Source organism: Phyllostomus hastatus, unplaced genomic scaffold, assembly GCF_019186645.2.
Source record: "Phyllostomus hastatus isolate PE091 unplaced genomic scaffold, TTU_PhHast_1.1 phas_scaffold_182, whole genome shotgun sequence".
NCBI classification, from domain to species: domain Eukaryota; kingdom Metazoa; phylum Chordata; class Mammalia; order Chiroptera; family Phyllostomidae; genus Phyllostomus; species Phyllostomus hastatus.
The window spans coordinates 7,674,806-7,692,984 of NW_025334013.1; the positions used below are offsets into that span (position 1 = coordinate 7,674,806).

The following is an 18,179-nucleotide window of genomic DNA, read 5'->3' on the forward strand; positions in this document are numbered from 1 at the left end:
AGGAGGAGCAGTCTGTACTTCTTCCCTCGCTGTCCACTTTCTTTTCTCTCCGTTTGCATCGTACGTGTCCTTCGCTCCATTCACTGTACACACCTACCTTAATGTTTAACTTTGAGACGGTCCCCTATCTTCCCTCTCTTTTCCCTAGACGTATCTAGGAGAATCCAGAACCGTACAAAGGGCTCTCTCATTGAATAAAGAGTTGAGAATGCTTTGTAGCTTCTTACCACCTTTCCTTCAATGCCTTTTTGTTATAATGTTGGTGAGGTGCCTTAGGAAGTGAACTCTTGCTTATGTCACTTAGTCCTTTGTAAAATTAGTTTTATTTTACGACATTTCACTGAAAGTTGCAGAACCTATCGACATTAAATGAGGACTTCCTATGCTTTACAGAACATCTAAGGTGAGTGAGGTTCCATAATGCCAATATGCCCACAGTACCTTAACGCAGATATGCTAGAGTTTAGTACCACGTCCTGTCTATTGAGTGCTTACTCAACATGCCAGGCACTTCGTTAAGTGTATTGAACATACATTTTGTTACCAATTCAGTCTTTGCACCTACTCTGGGAAGTACAGGTTTTAGAGCCATTTTATGGTTGAAGACACTGAGGCCCAGGGAGGCAGCCGTGGCTTGCCCACACCCACTCAGACAGTGAGTGGCAGACCGCTCGGTCACACCGGGCCCAGCGGATCGCAGAGCCCAGGCTCTTGCTTGGCGAGCCGCACCGCCGTGCCAGTGAGGGCAGCTGTGTTTGCCGCGCCGGACGGGCGGCTCCGAGGGCGTAGGGGCTCCGCAGAGCAGCGCTTGTTTCTTGTTCTCAGCGCACATCCGTTGTGGGTGTGCTGTTGGAGTTGCTCAAGAGCTGAGGGTGGTGAAGGCTTTGTCTCAACACACGCCACTTCTGTTTATGTTTAATTGGCCGGTTAGCCACCTGGCTGCATCTACTTGAAAACTCAGGCTGGGGGAGCAGTGCTGTCCGTGAGGTGACTGGAGGAGGGGAGACCAAAGTATTTGGGTGCAGTCCCAGTGATTCTTCCAGCTTCTTGAGATATAATTAGCCTATGCCATTATGTAGGCTCTGACCATAATGACTTAATACAGTGGCCTTGATTACTAATTGACAGTCATGCTTAATTTTTTAAAAAGAATCCGTGTAACTCAAATTGTTACTGATATTTTAAACTTTCTGTCAGTGTAGTAGCATATGATTATAGCATCTCTGTATCCTGATCAATAATCTATCGTATTGCCAGTAACCAGTAGCAAAGCAACTTGGCAATTTAGCCTTCTAAATTTTTCAAGTTTTATATAACAAAATAACAAAGGAAGCTTTTCATCACTTGATGTTGCAAATCCAACCCTGAAAATTGTGATAAGCCACCCAGAGTTCCATTATCGGAACTGCTGTGAATGCTCAGCCCGTCCCTCATCCTGCACACACGGCATCCCAGGGTGCTGCGGGCTCTGCCCTGCTACCTGCCCATGTGTAGAGGGAGGCAGTGCGGCACGGCAGCGTGCCCAGGTATGCTGGGTGGAGGTGAGGGTTCTCTGGATGGCATGATCAGAGAAGGCTCTCTGGAGAGGTGACTAGCAACAGAATAATAATAAACCAATCACATTAATAATAACAACAACTAATACTTGAATAATAGACCCAAGGAATAACCAGGAACCAGATATGTGAGGATTTGGAGAGAGGAAATTCTAGGCAGAGTGAACAAAATAGAGCAGAGGACTCGAGGTGGGAGTGAGCTTGCTAGTCCCAGGCACAGGAGCAAGCGGGGGCTGGAGCTTGGCCAGCATCTGGGACTCGGGGCCAGGAGGAAGGTGGGCTGAGAGGCAAGGGCCAGACTTGGAGGTGCTTAAAGGCCATGGAAAGAAGTTTATGTTTTATTCTAAGTTCAGTGGGAGGCCACTGGACAGTGACATTCACTTCGATTTCCACTTTTAGAACATCATGTTCACTGTGCCGTGGAGACTGGATGGTAAGGGGCAAGCGTGCGGTAGTGTGTGTGTTCACTGTCGAGGTTAACACGTGTTTGAGGACAGTTGCCTCCCCTGGACAACCTGATGGACCTCCGGCTTCGTGGGAGCGCTCTTGCGTGCCACAGCCGGTTTGACCGCGCTGTTCCTTGCCAGAGACGGCGTGCGAGATTTTCTTGTTCGGAGTCCCCATCTGTTTATTGTTATTGCAGCCCTGCTCATTCCTTCACACAGTACAATTGAATGCTCTTTCTGTAAACTGGAGCTTGTTTGATTTTTTCCTCCCCATTGTTTGCCCCAAGAATAGTAGTTATGAGTCTTGATTGCTAGTTTAAAGAAGTTGTTTATAGAATTTGAATATTTTAACGCTGTTTAATTCTTGGTAGTCTTTAGCTGGTAACAGTGATTACTCTGGTGATTATTAGCCCGTTGTAGCAATAATATGTATCTTATTTTGAGGACACTAGTACATGTTCTTAATATTAAACAATATTGGTCTCCAGTGTCAGTTTAAGATCACATTGTGAATTGGCCAAAAAGTCTATTTAGTTTTTTTCTGTAAAGTAAAAGACACATTTTTCATTTTCACCAATAACTTTATTTGGCCAAAATTTCAGTAGTACCGAGAAACTTTGCAAACCACTTTTGACATGTTCAGTCAGTCACAATGCCTTCTCCATACACTGCACAAATATTTTCTGTGTTTCAGTTGTGTTTTTACCTTTCTTGAAACAATAAAGCATAATGTGCTGAAAATGTTGTGTATTTTCTTCCATCTTCAATATTAAAGTGACTGCACAAAAAGTTACCAGTTTTGGTAAGTTTTTTAATAAATGCACCTGATACAGCAGCTGTTACAAAGCAATCTAACAGAATTGTTTTGAATGAAGTTAAAGACAGCTAAGCACTACTAGAGCCATCATACTAAAAAAAAATCACAAATGAACTTTTTGGCCAACCCAATAAAAAACTAGGTGCTTTGCCCTCCCCAGGATGGCTTAGTTGGTTGGAGCATTGTCCAGTAACTGAAAGGTCAGGCAGGGCACATGCTGACATTGCGGGTTCGGTCCCTGGTCCAGGCATGCATGGGAAGGCAGCTGATCAGTTCTTCTTTGTTGCGCCGTTTCTCTCTCTCTCCCGCTTTCTCTAAAGCAATGAATGAAAAAATGTCCTCAGGTGAGGATAAAAAACAAAAACCTAGACGCTTTAATTAAATTGATTAAATCTGATGTAATAATTTATGGCCATTCCCTGGGTACAGTGTGTGAAAGGAGGCACTTATATAAACTTAAATGAGATACTAGGAAAACTTGCTTATTCTTGTATTTTTAAGCAATAAAATCATTAGTCCCTGTTGCCTATGTCGGGGGTGCACGCAGCCTCCTGTAACGGCCCCCCATGCCAGTGCTGTGAGGCAGAGTTACGGTACTCGGTACTCCCCTGGTGAGGAGTGCGAGGGGAGCGGGGGAGCAGGCTGGTTCCCGGGAGGTGAGGGGTCAGAGGTGTCCGTTGGCTCAGTGGCCGTTGTAGGCATGGACCAGAGTAGACTTTGCCCTGGAAGAAGGGAAGCTGTCGGAGGGTTTTGAGTTGGGTTAAAAAAAATCTTGATTAACAAATTTTTGTTCTGTCAGATTGGTATTTTTGTTTTTAATTTTCTTGGATCATTTTTAACGTGATTTGAAGAGGAGAGTGTAGGATTTCTTTGCTTATTTATGGGCAGTAAAATGCCCTCATTCGAAGCGTACAGTCCTGAGTTTTGACACCCATGTCAAAAGTCAAAAGTCACAGTCAAGATGTGGGACTTGTCCATCGCCCCCACAGTTCCTTCTCGTGGCCCCAAAATCCTCCCCTCAACCTCCACCTCAGGCGACCATTGGTCGGCTCCCTGTGCCTGTGGATTGGTCTGTCCCGTTCTAGAATTTCTCCCGCATGGAGTCGTAAAGTACGTGCTGCCGGTGTTGGTCTCTGTTTGGTCACGTGGTGTGTCCGAGACGTCCCCGTGTTGTCGTGTGTGCCAGCGGTTTATTCCTTTCACAGACGGTATCTCAGGGGCCGTTGTCAGCCGTCATGATAAATCCATTAGTAATCATGTTGCTGAAGTTGGTGAAACCTCAGGATGGCTTTCTGTTTGCTTTTAGGTAGCCCCTCCGCTTTTTTCTAGTTTTAAAAATACATATCGTGTAAAAAAAATTGAAACCGCTCTTGCTATTTTAGCATATTATTAACATCAAATTATAGTCTTATAAGTAATTACAAATGCAAATTTGATTTTTCATACCAAAAAAAAGGACTTCCAACTAAGGTTGTTTCTATCTGTTTTGACTTAAACCTCAATTAATGAGTGTATAGTTTAGGAAATTGATGTGTTTAATGGCACTTAAGTTTCATTTTGAGTCATATATTCTATTAACTAAATTAGCGATTTAAAAAATAAAATCTAGTGCAGAGTTTTTCTGAATGAAAATACTTGATTATTTTTGAAATTTGAAAAAATAATTGGCAACTAGAATAGCACCTCCCGCGGAAGGCGCTATGACAAGACGACCCTCCCCCCGCCCCCCCCCCACCCCGGGGAGGAGGGTCTCCGGAGTGTTTGGCTCCGCCTCACCTTGGCTGTCTCGTGACTTGCATTCCACCTTCAGTCCTGGCTTTGCCGCTCCAGCTGTGTGACCTTGGGGCAAGTCACTTGACTTCTTGGTATTTGCTTTCTTACCTGTTAGCTAGGGATAGTAGTGGTGTCCACCCCATGCTGCTGTGGTCAAGACCGAAGTTAATAAACATAAATAAAGCACTAAGGCTAGTGTGCCTTACACAGGAAACGCTGTGTAAGTACTATTATATCATCATTATTCTTTTTTGGCCATTGACTAATACTTGATTCTGCTTCATAAAATACATTCTTACCACTGTCACTGCTCCAGTTCAGACCCAGACACTGCTTGGTTGGGCTGCTATGGAAACCACCTAATTGATTGCCTCACTGACAGGCCCCCCTCCACTGGGCCCATGGTCCACGTCTCTCGAGCACTGTACTCAGAGAACATGAAACTGGCCACATAGGAAATCGGGAAAGTGGACAGTCATCATGAGTTGTTTGGAATGTCTTCGTGGATGAACTAACTGGGAGTTGAACTTGACCTGGAAGGATGTAGAGGATATTGACTGGCTGGAGAATTGCGGGCCAGGAGGACCAGTAAGTAGCCTAGGATCATTATTGGCTGAGTTGTGCAAGACCCGGAGGAGCAGGAGACCCAGTGTGGGGGAAGGAGGAGGAGCCAGGGAGGGGTATGGCTGTAGGTAGGGGTCACGGAGGAACTTCTGTAAGATGGGGATATCTGTGTGTGTGTGATTTCTCGGACTAGAATTTTACTTAAAACACAGCTGGGTAGAGCAGACACCTTCACGTGACTTGAAAGGCTGTAGCTTCACAGTTTGCTGCCCTGGATGAAGATCGTTTGAGATGTTGCAGCTCAAAGCTCACTTGTAACACACTCACGGGGAGGCAGGAGAAAGCTGCTCTGGCTCACCACTCCCCTTTCCCAACCTGTATCAGAATCTTCTGGAAAGAGGGAGGAGTATGTATGTCTGGTCGAGAAAGCTCTCAGGTACCTAATTTTCTCTGCTGCCTCTGAACCTGGAAAGTCTCTGAAACCAGTAAGGGGACCTGCTGGGTTTTATTTAGGGAGTTTTTAAAAGGGGTTTTGAACCAGATGCTTTAGAGGATGATCAATCAAGAGGGCAGAGGGTTTGTAAAAGTTGAACATGGAACAGACCGGAAGCTAGGAAGCCTCATGGCATCTTATCTCTCCCCTGACCCAAACCCTCTGGCGGCACCCACCACTCCAAACGCCCTCCGCTCGCTGTACCCAGCCCTCAGGGTTCTGCAGGCTCCGGTGGTGGCTGACCCTGCGTTCTCCCTGGCTCCCTCTGACCTGGCCACTGTGGCCTCTTTTTGTTCCTGAACATGCCGAGCCCTTTGTCCCCTTGAGACATTTCCCTGGAGTGCTCAATCCTTAACACGTGGCCTTATTCATAAATCAGAAAATTTTGAAGCGTGAGATTTAACAATCCCACATTCTACTAGTCACCAGAATGTCATAGCTCCCTGAAAACTGGCCCGTCCACACCGTTGAAGGAGGCAGATAACATCTTAGTATTCTCACAGAAAGTAGCTCTGATCTCATGGAACCCCGAAAGGGACTTCCCAGGCGCCTCTGGCCTGTAGTGCGAGACCCCGCTGGTCTGTGGTTACAGTGCGGACTCGGGCGTCTGGCTGGAGGCAGTCTTGGCTCCACCGCTGTGACCATGCAGCTGGGCGAGGTTGCCTGACAGAGCTGCTCCACAGCGTCGTTTCTGAAAGTCCAGACCCTGCCTGGCTGCCTGGGTTCGAGTCAGCTATAGCCTTGCCACTTACCGACTGCCACTGCGGGTGGGTTTCGGTTTTCAGCTGTAAAGGGGTCTTAAAATTACAGTCAGCGCGATGGCCTGAAGATTAAATGAGATGGTGCCGTGGAAAGCGCTCGGAGCGGTGTCCGAGTGGCATCGCATGCTCGGCCAGTGCTAGTGAAGACTGCTGCTGGGAGGTGGGGGGGTGACGCCTGGGCGGTGCTCAGCCTAGATCTCGGCCCAGAGGAAGGGGTAGCTCCCTAGGCAACCCCCATCCCCCCAGCGTATGATAGTCTGGTCCTGCTGGGCCAGAGGGAGGGGATTAGCAGAGAGCAGTAGAAGCGCCTTTCAGAGGCTTTGTGACAGAGCTGGAGAATCAAAGTATCTCTAAGGATTTTTTGTGTGGGGAAGCAGGAAAAGAGCCATTCCTCCAGCCAGTGAGCTTCGTGGGGAGGAAGCCAGACAGCTTTATTGACCATCGTATCTGCACCGCTCAGCACAGTGGCGGCCCGAGTGCTCATGAATGATGGAGTGGTGGACAGGGAGCCAGGGAGACGCCTGGCCGTTTACTGGGGAAGGGAGGAAGTATTGACTAAATTTGAGATGGAAGTAAGAAGTGGGCAATATCAAATGGATGAGATCAATTAATAGTCAATAACTAAGTTACTAAATTACCTTAAATTTAATACCTTAATTAGATTTAGTGCATACCATTCCAGATCAGTTCATTGATGCATATTTGGAAACTACTTCATTAGGCAGTGAAATAAAGAGTTCTCGTGTTTCCCGTTACACAGTAGGGAAGTGAGGAAGTCCTTGTAATTTCCCCCATGCTTGTCACAGTGATCAGTGTTAGGAAGCCTTAGGATGGCATTGTGCCTTTGTCCTGGGACGGCCGGACCGGACCGTCCTGGGAGAAGGAGCAGCCAGGGTTCCGCCCTGGAGCTCGGAGTCTGGTCTCTGGTTGGTTACCTCCTCTGTAGATCAGCGAACAGCAACACATTTCTCCTAAGGCATTACCCCGCCTGCCCCACCTTCTCTGCTCTCTAGACACAGTGGTCTTTGCCTGTCTGCCCTCTGCGCACACCAGGCTTTCTCCTAACCCAGCAAGGGGCCTTGTGGGCTCCCTTCCCTGGCAGGTTTCCTCCCACGTGGTCACACGACCCTTCCTACCCAGAGAGCAGTCTTCCCTGAGCACTCCGGCTAAAGCAGCACCCTGCCCTCTCTCCAGCACTGCCTTTCTAGTGCTGGATTTGCCTCCGAGCACCAGTACCTACCCGGCACTGCGTCTCTTTGCTTCACTTTTTCTGCCTTGCTCACTGCAGTGACACATTGTTGAGGCAAGTGTGATGCCCAAAGCATTGCCTGGCCCATAGAAGGGACTCAGAAATATTTTTAATAAGTTAATTGAGTGGATATTGCAATTTCTTATAGACACAATTGATCTGGGAAGCATTCCCAGGGTCAAATTGTGATTCTTTAGTGTAAGAACCAAGGTGACCCTGTTTAGAATATATTATATGTAGTACTATCAAGGTATGTGTGTGTGTATAAACTCATATATATATATATATATATGAGATTCCAATTTATGAGTGTGTGACGGAAAGAAATGTTTTAAAGCAATTTTTTTGTTTCAGAGTTTACTTATAAACCAGTTGCTTGAAATTAAGAACATATCACACATAAAGGATTCTTGTATTGACCCTGAAAAATACTTGTCTCAGATTCAGGAGATGTAGGCACACGTGGAGAAAATACTTTCCGATAGCTGACCCTGCTGATTTATTTGTTTCTGTCCCTCCCTTTTCTAAAAAAAGATTTAAGTTGGCTTACAACAATCATTCATTCATTCAAGTATTTAAGGGACGAACTTTTTACACCTCCTGCTAAGCTTTGGGACTGCAGCACCCAGTGAGGTAGACACCATCTGTGTCCACTGCAGTCTGCTGGGAGGTACATTAAACTCATATGTATACAAATAATTGTTGAAAACTGTGATACGAGCTGTGCAGGAAACACAGGAAGGGGAAAGGGAGGTTCTCCCTAGGCCGGCCAGCCTACCTTCTGCTTTTCGAATTGCTGATTTTCTAAAAACACCCCAGGCAGTTTCAGGCCACTGCAGGGGACTCCAGCAGCCCGAGAGAGGCGAGAAGACCGCCTGGGAGACCGCCTGGGAGCCGGCCCGCGTCGGGTGGCTTTGCGTGGATGAGGTCCTCCCATTCTAGTTGGGTCCTGTTGTACCGTGAAGGATACCACAGTAAATGGAGAAAAGGCTTTTCTCAACTACATAATGAGCCCAAGTTGTATTGTAATGTATTGGCCGAAAGCAGGTAAATAAATAGGAACTTTTAAAAAAATGTTTTCTCCTGTGGCAGCTCTGCTGAGGTCCTTTATATTCATAGATGTTTCACAAATTTTAATGTACCTGGTCTCCAGCTTATAATGAAGTTACAGATTTCCTGGGGGAATGACCATTCCTGCCGTAGGTGCCGTCTCCTGCCTCCATTTCCCCAGACATTTGGAGGTTGTAGGGCAGCCGTTCGCAGATTATATTCCAGTGGAATTCCTTTTTTCAGTTGTATGGATAAATCTGCAGGGTATTTATGTTACTTCTGACTATGTTTTTTGTTTTTTAACTTAATCTTTATTATTTTTTTTGCCATTACCATTTAGTCCCCTTACCCCCCCCCCCCCCCGCCGGCAATCCCCACACTGTTGTCCGTGTCCACGAGGCCTTTTTCCTTTTTTGCTCAGTCCCTCCCCTTGTATTCTACATGGCCCGGGGGTCCCAGCCACAGTAGTCAGACAAGAAGAAGAAGTAAATGCACCCAGATTGGAAAGGAAGAAGTAAAATTGTCATTATTTGCAGCTGACATGATATTATACGTAGATAACCCCAAAGATTTCACCAAAAACTACTAGAACTGATAAATGAATTTAGCAAAGTAGCAGGATACAAAATTAATATCCAAAAATCAGTTGCATTTTTATATGCCAATAACAGACTAACAGAAAGGGAAATTAAGAAAGCAATCCTATTCACAGTTGCTATAAAAAGATTAAAATGCCTAGAAATAAACCTAACTAAGGCCCTTTTGCACTGTTGGTGGGAATGCAGACTGGTGCAGCCACTGTGGAAAACAGTATAGAGATACCTAAAACAGTTAAAAAAAGATCTGCTTTCTGACCCAGCATTTCCACTTCTGATGTTAAATCTGAAGGAACCCAAAACACTAATTTGAAAGAACACAAGTGCCCCTGTGTTCATTGCAGCGTTATGTACAATCACCAAGATACCGAAGCAGCCCAAGTGTCCATCAGTGTGGGACATTTACACAACGGAATATTACTTGGCTGTAAAAAAGAAGAAAATGTTACCCTTTGTGATAGTGTGGGTGGACCTAGAGAACATTATGCTAAGTGAAATAAGCCAGTCAGAGGAAGGCAGATACCATATGACTTCACTCATATGTGGAACCTAATGAACAAACTGAACTAACAAGGAAAATTGGGACAGACTCATTGATGGAGAAAGACCAGGATGATTATGGGGCGGGGGTGGGTAGGTTAGTGGGTGGAGGAAAAGATACCTTTTTCCCTTTTGAAAAAAAATGCATTCACATTTCTAAAATTCTAGTTTATAGATTAAAATTTTAAAAGGGGGGGCACTATATTTAGAAGTGAGAAATTTTTACATTTTAGCTAATTAAAAATATCGTAAGGTAATTTTCCGGGGACAGATTTGGTATTCCCACGATTGGGAGGGCACTGGTGCGTGGTCATGTTGTCGGGACCAAAGAGCGAATCAAGCCGGGTCAAAGCAGCTGCGCTCCTGAGGCATGCGCATGCGCGCCGTGGACTCTGCAACATCCCAGGCCCGGACCCGGGTCTGCAGGTGGCCGCTCTTGCGCATTCCAGCGCTTCGTAATGACTCGCTCGTTGCTGTGGGTTTATTTCTCCTGAAGCAGCCTTTTGATGTTTTTTTTTTTTTAATTGAAAACACTGCGAGTACTCAAATTTGTATGATATTCTTTCCTTGGCACAGAACGTTCTTAAAAACTACAAGAGCCTGATTGTTGTGGGAAAATTAATCTTTTAGCATAGTTTGCTTTTTGCCTACATTGGTTTCTGTGACAGTCCTTGAGAAATGTTTCCCTTTGCAGTGGAATAGAAACACGCAGACTGCAGACCCATCGTTCTCGGGGGTCGTGAGGCACGCTTCAGTTCTTAGGGTGGATGAGGTCCCAGTTAATAGACCCCGGGCTTCCCTTTGATTTGAAAGCTATTTTTAAAATAACAGTCATGTTTTACCAGTTGGCTCTACTCTCTCCCTTTTATCCCATTATATACATAAGCAGTCATAATCTTGAGATTACAGTGAATTTGAGCATGGCCTGTGGTTAGTGGTTGTATAAAATTCTGTGTTTCTCAGAGACGTGAGGTTGTGGCAGCTTGGTGGACGGGGGGAGAGTGCTGTGTCCGGAGCGGGCGCGCCTCCCACGGAGGCCCAGGCTGGGTCGCAGTGCCCTTGCGTGGACTAGTCCGCGCCCTGTCAGCGGGGCTGCTGCTGGAGAATAAACGCATGGGTCGGGCGGCCGTCCATCATGGCCTTTACAGTATGTGCCGAAAGTATTCATTTCAGTAGGGAGTGGAGATTTTGAGTTTTTAAATGCTGTAAAATACTGTTGGTAGCTTTTAAACGTAAGCTGGAGCTCCCTGCCAGATTCTCTGGGAGTTTAAAGCATGCGATACCAGAGATTTACCTAGTTTGAAAATGACCACAGGTGGCTGGAACAAAACACATTAGCACTGACATGCTTGAAGGTTAGTGGTTTCCTTCGGACACTCACAAACAAGCATCAAAGCAGCTCTTGAAATGCTTGGCATCATTATCTTGGTCTGGAGTGCCAGTTTCAGCTTTCAGTTACGTGTTTGCAATACGGTTGCTTATTGGACCAGAAAAAAAAACCACAAAACGCTAACCGGATTTTCTTCATTTTGCCATTATCCTCTGTTTCTTTACTTGCAGAACGCTGCTGAGCCCGTGGCAGCTGCTGAGACCCTGGCCGAGGTACCTGAACATGTGTTTCGAGGACTTCCGGAGGAAGTGAGGCTTTCCCCATCTGCTGTTGACAAGACGCGGATTGGTGAGTGCTGGGGTCAGAGCAGGAGCGGGGGAAGGGGTGGCGGGCTGCAGCCAGGCTTCTTATGCGGCCTTTAAGGTAGGGGGCTGAGAACCTTCATTTCTCATTTGTCTTTATGTCCCCAGTATCTGACACTTTGTGGATCTCAGAACATATTTGAACGAAGACAACTGAGTGTATGTGAATGCTTCAGGCAGAGGTGTCTTGTTTAGTACAATGCAAGCTTTTTTGTACTTGGTCTTGTTTGTGTCCTAATATTTAGTCAGAAGGCTAAGGAAGTAAATGATAAAAAAAATCAAAATACAGTCTTGGAACATATCATGTGTATACCCTATTTCCTTTTAAAAATGTGTACTTCTGATATTCAAATTTGTGTGTGTGTGTGTGTGAATACATTTCTAATAAATGATTTTTCTAATTCTCATTGAAAATGATTCAGTGAGTAACTTGTGAGCATTTAAATTGTATCATTTGTTCACATGAAAGTGTTTGATTTTACAGCTCTGCTAACTGGCTGTTAGCTGTGTTATCAAATGGGGTTCATAGCAGACTTACAGAAAAGTGGAATTTGTGTGTCCCAGCTGAACAGGACTGGCTGAGAGCTGCCCTCTGATAGTGAGGAAGCAGGCCAGGAGACTTGGGGACCTGCTCAGAGTGATGCTGTCGGTAGGGTCACTGCTGGGCGCCGGTGCCCTTGACTCGGGGTGGCCTCCTGCCATTTTAGCCACTGCCTCTTCGTCCTGTTAGCCGATGATGGTCAGTGCGCAGGAAACAGAAATACCCGTGAGAGCACCACAGAGCAGCATGAACCTTGGCTCTTTGAAACTCTGCAGAGTGAGTTGTCCTAGGAGCTCAGGTTTTAGGAAGCTTAGAGAGGAGAGGGTTTTTTCACTGTGAGCAAACAAACTGTAAAAACGTTTATTAAAAAACATTTCCAAACCTTTATAAAAGTAATTCATGTTTATTGGAGGTATTTGAAATTTCTAGAAAAGTAGAAAGAGGAGTTTAAAAACTATTTGTAGTTTCATTACATTCCAGTATTTTTTTCTGTTTGTGATTGTACTGTCTGGGTAATTTTACATGTAAAAATTAAAATAAGCAAATGCAAAACATGCTTTTCTATTGTAAAACAGTACAGGTTCTTTACAGGCTATTTGGAAAATATAGAAGAATATAAAGAAGAAAAATAAAAATCACTGTTGAAGATGTCACTTAATTTGATTTCATCTGATTTGAGTTGATTTAACATTATCTTCCTTTTAGGCTGTCTGGCCTTTTAACTGTTGGGCTGGCCAAAAAGTTCATTTGTTTTTTTCCATAAAATGGCTCTAGTAGTGCTTAAGTTGTCTTTAACTTCATTTGAAACAATTTTGTTTGTATTGTGACAGCTGTCATATCAGCATGCATTTAAGAAAAACTTGAAATTGTTGAATTTTTGTGCAACCATTTTGATATTGAAATGGAAGAAAATAGCAACATTTTCAGCATATTATGCTTTATCATTTCAAGAAAGTAAAAACGCAGCTGAAATGCAAAAAACGATTTGTGCAGTGGAGAAGGCAATGTGACTGATCAAACGTGTCCAAAGTGGTTTGCGAAGTTTTGTCCTGGAGACTTGTCTCTGGACGATGTTCCACGGTGAGGTAGACCAGTTGAAGTTGATAGCGATCAAATGGAGACATGAATTGAGAACAATCAACATTATACCACATGGGAGATAGCCAATGTGCTCAAAATATCCAAATCAATGAAGTTATTGGTGAAAATGAAAAATGTGTCTCTTATTTTACAGAAAAAACTAAATGGACTTTTTGGCCAACCCAATATTTTGTGAAACTAGGTTGGTTTTATTGCTTCAGTCTTTTCTTTCCAGACCAGTAAGGGTGATAAGACAGCCTGAGTCACAGCACCAGATATTACTGGTGGTGGTAGACCTCGGTTCTTGAGTTTGGCAAAGAAGGAGTTCAGAGCCGAGAACTCGAGTGCAAATAGTGTTTTTAGCTTTTTGGAGGGAAAGTCACAGAGGCAGAAGCAGTGAGCCGGTTAGGCGTCAGGAACTCAGTACACAAGTTACAGAGGCAAAGGAAGGGCCTTTGGAGCTTAGAAGAAAGGAAGCAGAGGACACGCACCTAAGGAAAGAGGGAGGGGAGGCGTGGGCGGTAAGAGAGAACAGCTCTAGTGCCTTAGTCTTTAAAGTAACCACATACATCATAAAAGTATTGGTTTTGTTTTCTAGGTGTCTGGGCCACTAAACCAATTTTAAAAGGGAAAAAGTTTGGACCATTTGTTGGCGATAAGAAAAAAAGATCTCAGGTTAAGAATAACGTGTACATGTGGGAGGTAAGAAAGAATTCTGGTTCTTCATTTATCAGAGTCATCCTATACCTTTAAAAAATTCTATTTTAGGGTTTGACATTTGAAATTAAAAAATTACACTTAATATGTCCTTTAAAATCAGTAATGTTTTTATAAATGAGAAAATGGGTTTCCTTGGATACAGATGGCTGTTTACATTTGTTTTTTGAGACTTCTTGGCCGTCCTCAGCAGTAAGTATCAAATCCACGCTTTATGCTGCCTTGTTCAGGGTGTTTGCTCTGGAGCCAAGACTTTCATCTGTCACTTTACAGGCTTCCAGATAGACACCGTGAAAGACACCCCGAGGTGGCCACACTGTTAGGGTCCTCTATTTTAGAAATCTTTGTGTTGCTGGAATATTCAGAGTTGAATATATTTAGCACACAGCACATTTATGTAGCTCTTTGAACTTTTCATAAGGCTTTTATTCTGTTCATTTCATGTTCTCCCAACAATCCTGGAAGACAGAGCTGAAGGCTGGCACCCTCCCCGTGGGGGTGAAGCGGTTAGGAACAGAGGTGATCTGCTGATCCCGTGGGGCCCGCGTATTGAGAAGGGGCGTCCGTGCAGAACTGGAACCCGTGTCTCCTGCTGGACAGTGAGGCAGCCAAAAACATTTCATTGGGTCATACCCTACATTTAGCTTTGTGACTTTGGCTGACACCCTCAATCTTATTTATTTATTTATTTATTTATTTATTTTTTCTTTTACGGTTGTACTTTATTGCATGTCAGTGTCATCCGTATGAGAGTTATTCCCTCTCCTCTGGACACTTGCGGTACGAACAGTGGCCCTGTGGCGACCGCAGAGATAGCTGCTGTACCTTGGCTTGCCTGTGCCCGCACCCCTTCTGGGCGACCGAGGACCTGCCCACTCGGGGCTTGCTCATGAGCTGCGCTGGGCGGTGGGGTGCAAGGCTCACCTGACACCAGCAGGGGCTGGACAGACACTCACATAGCAGAGCCTGTGCTCTTCTGACCCTTCCCTCGGCCCCCCTGGACAGCTGTTGGATGCGACCCGAGTGAGTGAGGCGCAAGTGACCCCCACGCCAGATCGGCAGCCAGTGGCGGACACATGAGTAAGCCCAGCTGAGCACAGCCCACACTGTCAACCAACAGAATTGTAAACTAAATAAACCCTGGTCGCATTGAACCACTGTAACACCTCAATTTTAAAACGTAGAGAATAAAGAAACGTCTCATTAGGATCTTGCGAAGATAAAATGCACTGCTCTTGTGTGGAGAGCAGCGCGTGAGTCCCCCGTTTGTGTGGAGTTTGGTTTGGGTCGGGTGCCCCCGGAAGCTCCCCGTGCTCTTCGGGACCCTGCGGTGTGACTCCTTCTTAAAGAAGTGAGGGTTTCAGTGGGGAGGACGAGCACTCCTATCAGACTGTTTTACGTTGAGTCACATCTGTTTCATATGTAAGCATATAAAAGCCTAAAAATAAAATATGCATAGGAAATGTCTGGACACTTTCCATCAAGAAGTTCTGTGGCATTTGTACGTTTGAAGTTTATTGCTATTCTTCTCAATGCCATAAGCAATTTTTTAAAAAAAGATTTTATTTAGTTTTAGAGAGAGGGGAAGGGAGGGAGAAAGAGACAGACAGAAACATTGATGTGGGTAAAAAACATGGATTGGTTGCCTTTTACACATGTCCAACCGGGGACCTGGGCCATGACCCGGTCATGCCCTCTGACCGGGAATTGAACCGGTGGCCTTTCGGTTGGCAGGACAGCGGCCAGCCCACTGAGCCACACCAGTCAGGACAGCAGTGTTTTCTAACTTGAAAATTTCGACGGTTTCTCCCAGTAATTGTGAGTTTCTTCGTTGCTGGTGCCTTACACTAAATCTAATGACAGTTAACCCCGGGGATGTCAGGAAGTGAGGGTTTGCCCGGGGCCGGCCGCGTGGTGCTGTCTCACCGCTTTTGAGGTGAGAGACTTCCGCGTCTGGCTTTGCAGAAGAGCTGCAAGGTGCTGCTCCCCTGCGTGGTCACAGATGCCTTGGCCGCAGGATTATGCTCCAAACTTCTGTTTTAGTTTTTGAAGTTTCCCAGGGAAGCTAATGAATACGCCCATTCAGGTTAGCGGCCACCTGAGTGAGCACAGTGTCAGGCACCCGGGAAATGTGCTCTCTGGTTGTGGGTGCGGAATGCAAAGCTTGAGCAAATGCCACTGGTGTTAAACCCACGCTTATGCCGCCTTTTGTACCCAGCATAGCAGTTCGATACTGTCGGGCATGTTGTGGAAGTTACTAGTGGTGCTTTTGTCCATGAACTCACAGTAGCTTGGTGGGAGTTGTGATTTGGAGCCACGGCATGTTAGGGGTTCGATTTCCCCTATAAACCTGTTAACGTTCCATTGTTCACACAGGATACTTCTGCTTCCATTCTGCCACAGTTTGGGGTTCCTTGTGACGTTGCCAGTCCTGGGGGTCAGGTTTGCAGACTCAGCTTTTGTCGGGGCTGGCTTTTCCTTCCTGCAGTTTAAAAAAAATCTGGAGTGGGTGGCAGGGCTGGGTGAAAAGGGTGAAGGGATTAAGGGGAAAAAAAGGTGTATGTGTGTATGTGTACGTGTACATGACTTACGGGCACAGACGACAGTGTGGTGATGACTGGAGGGAGAGGGCGTGGGGGAGGGAGAAGGCCGTAAATGGGGATAACTGGTGACGGACGGAGACTTGGGCTGGTGAGCACACAGTACCGTGTGCAGATGGTGTGTTACGGAACTGGACACCTGAAACCTATATAGTTTTATTAATGCCACCTTAGTACATTCAATAAAGAAGGAAAATCTGGATGTCATTTAGGTAGTTCCAACTGCAAGTTATGTATTCCACACAGAAACCTTTAAGCCTTTTGCGCGCGCGCGCGTGTGTGTGCGTGTGTGTGTGTGTGTGTGTGTGTGTATATATGAAGAAGTAGCATTTGGCACAGTACAGGGAGCATAAATAATGTACTTATTTCTTACAAAGAAGAAAGTGAGAACCCAGGTAACATTTAGTATTAGCCCATTTATTCCAGCCTTGGTCTTGTCCTCAGACTTGCATCAGAGTGGCTGTTATTAATGTAACAGAAACTCCTTATTATTAAAATCCCATTTTGGTATTTGTTCTTCAATTCAAGCCCCTTAAAAACAGCTTATATTTTAGCAGTCTGGTCCTTTGCCCTGGCTGGAACTCCATTTTTTAAAGGTTTTATTTATTTATTTACTTACTTACTTATTAGAGGGCGGGGAAGGAGGGGGAGAAAGAGAGGTTGAGAAACATCAATGTGTGGTTGCTTCTCAAATGCCCCCTACTGGGAACCTGGCCCACAACCCAGGCATGTACCCTGACTAGGAATTGAACTGGCGACCCTTTGGTTCTCAGGCTGGTGCTCAATCCACTGAGCCACACCAGCCTAGTCAGAACTCCTATTTTAAAGCTAAGCAAAGACACTTGTAAATTGCTTTTCTTGAGCCCTTGATTATTTAGCACGATACTAAGTCCTCTAAGCTTTCACTGAAAACATTTTATTACGTCAGAAATAACAGGAGAAAAACAATAGAGTGAGACGGATACCAGGCCAGCAGTATCCATCGTGGCTCGGATGCTCGTCGAAACACGACAAAAAACATACACATGGACAACCGGGTCCTGTGGGGAAATAGGTACGAAACGGCCACTCTCTCTAGGGGAGAGCGCCCCATTCTTCCGGAGCAGGCTTTTATTGGGTTCATTTACCCAGGAATTCAGGTAAAGCTCATTAATCATTGCCAGGAAGTCACGATCAAATAATAGATAACAAAGAACTCTGAGGGCCTATTTGAGTCAGGGTCAGATAGCTAAAGAGCCATAAAACTTTGAGGAAGAAACTTACTTTTTGCTTGGACCCTTATCATTTCATTGAGAGCATTCTAAACAAAGCATGTTTCACAGGATTTTACATGTTCTTTCTGAGGCCTGATCACCAGGGGAACCCGCCCTTTCCAGCACAGGGCTGCACCACCCTCTGTCATTGTTTTAGGCTTAGGTGGAGCAAGGGAAGTAAGGCAGCCAAGAGGTTAGGAGATTTTCTTGCAGACAAGGAGGACTCAGGTTTTGTCAAAGCCGAGGGGCAGGGGTCCATCACCCCCTTTTGCTGTAGCCCCCAAAGTCCTTCCTTGGGAGCCTCCCGCATGAGCGTGCCTGTCTTAGGTTGTTCCCCCCTTCGGGAATCTTACTTGTCATTGGCTAACCGACCAAACGTTGGGGGCCAGGCAGGGTGAAGTAAAAGGAGCAGAAGTGGTGCTCCTGCCAGGGAGATAAGCTTTTGTCTCCT

The 18,179-nt window shown here is 45.4% G+C and overlaps 1 protein-coding gene across 4 annotated transcripts in view; it reads left to right on the forward strand.

The window, feature by feature from the left end:
• Positions 1-18,179, forward strand: part of PRDM2 (PR/SET domain 2) — a 111,432-nt gene that overhangs the window by 17,255 nt on the left and 75,998 nt on the right. For 3 of the 4 annotated variants that reach the window (XM_045858538.1, XM_045858539.1, XM_045858541.1), the window contains 2 exons: positions 11,406-11,523; positions 13,757-13,860. In XM_045858538.1, the coding sequence (XP_045714494.1) occupies positions 11,406-11,523; positions 13,757-13,860 (222 nt within the window). Of the gene's footprint in view, positions 1-5,159; positions 5,181-11,405; positions 11,524-13,756; positions 13,861-18,179 lie in introns of those variants that run through there. The other variant, XM_045858540.1, reaches the window with a different exon arrangement.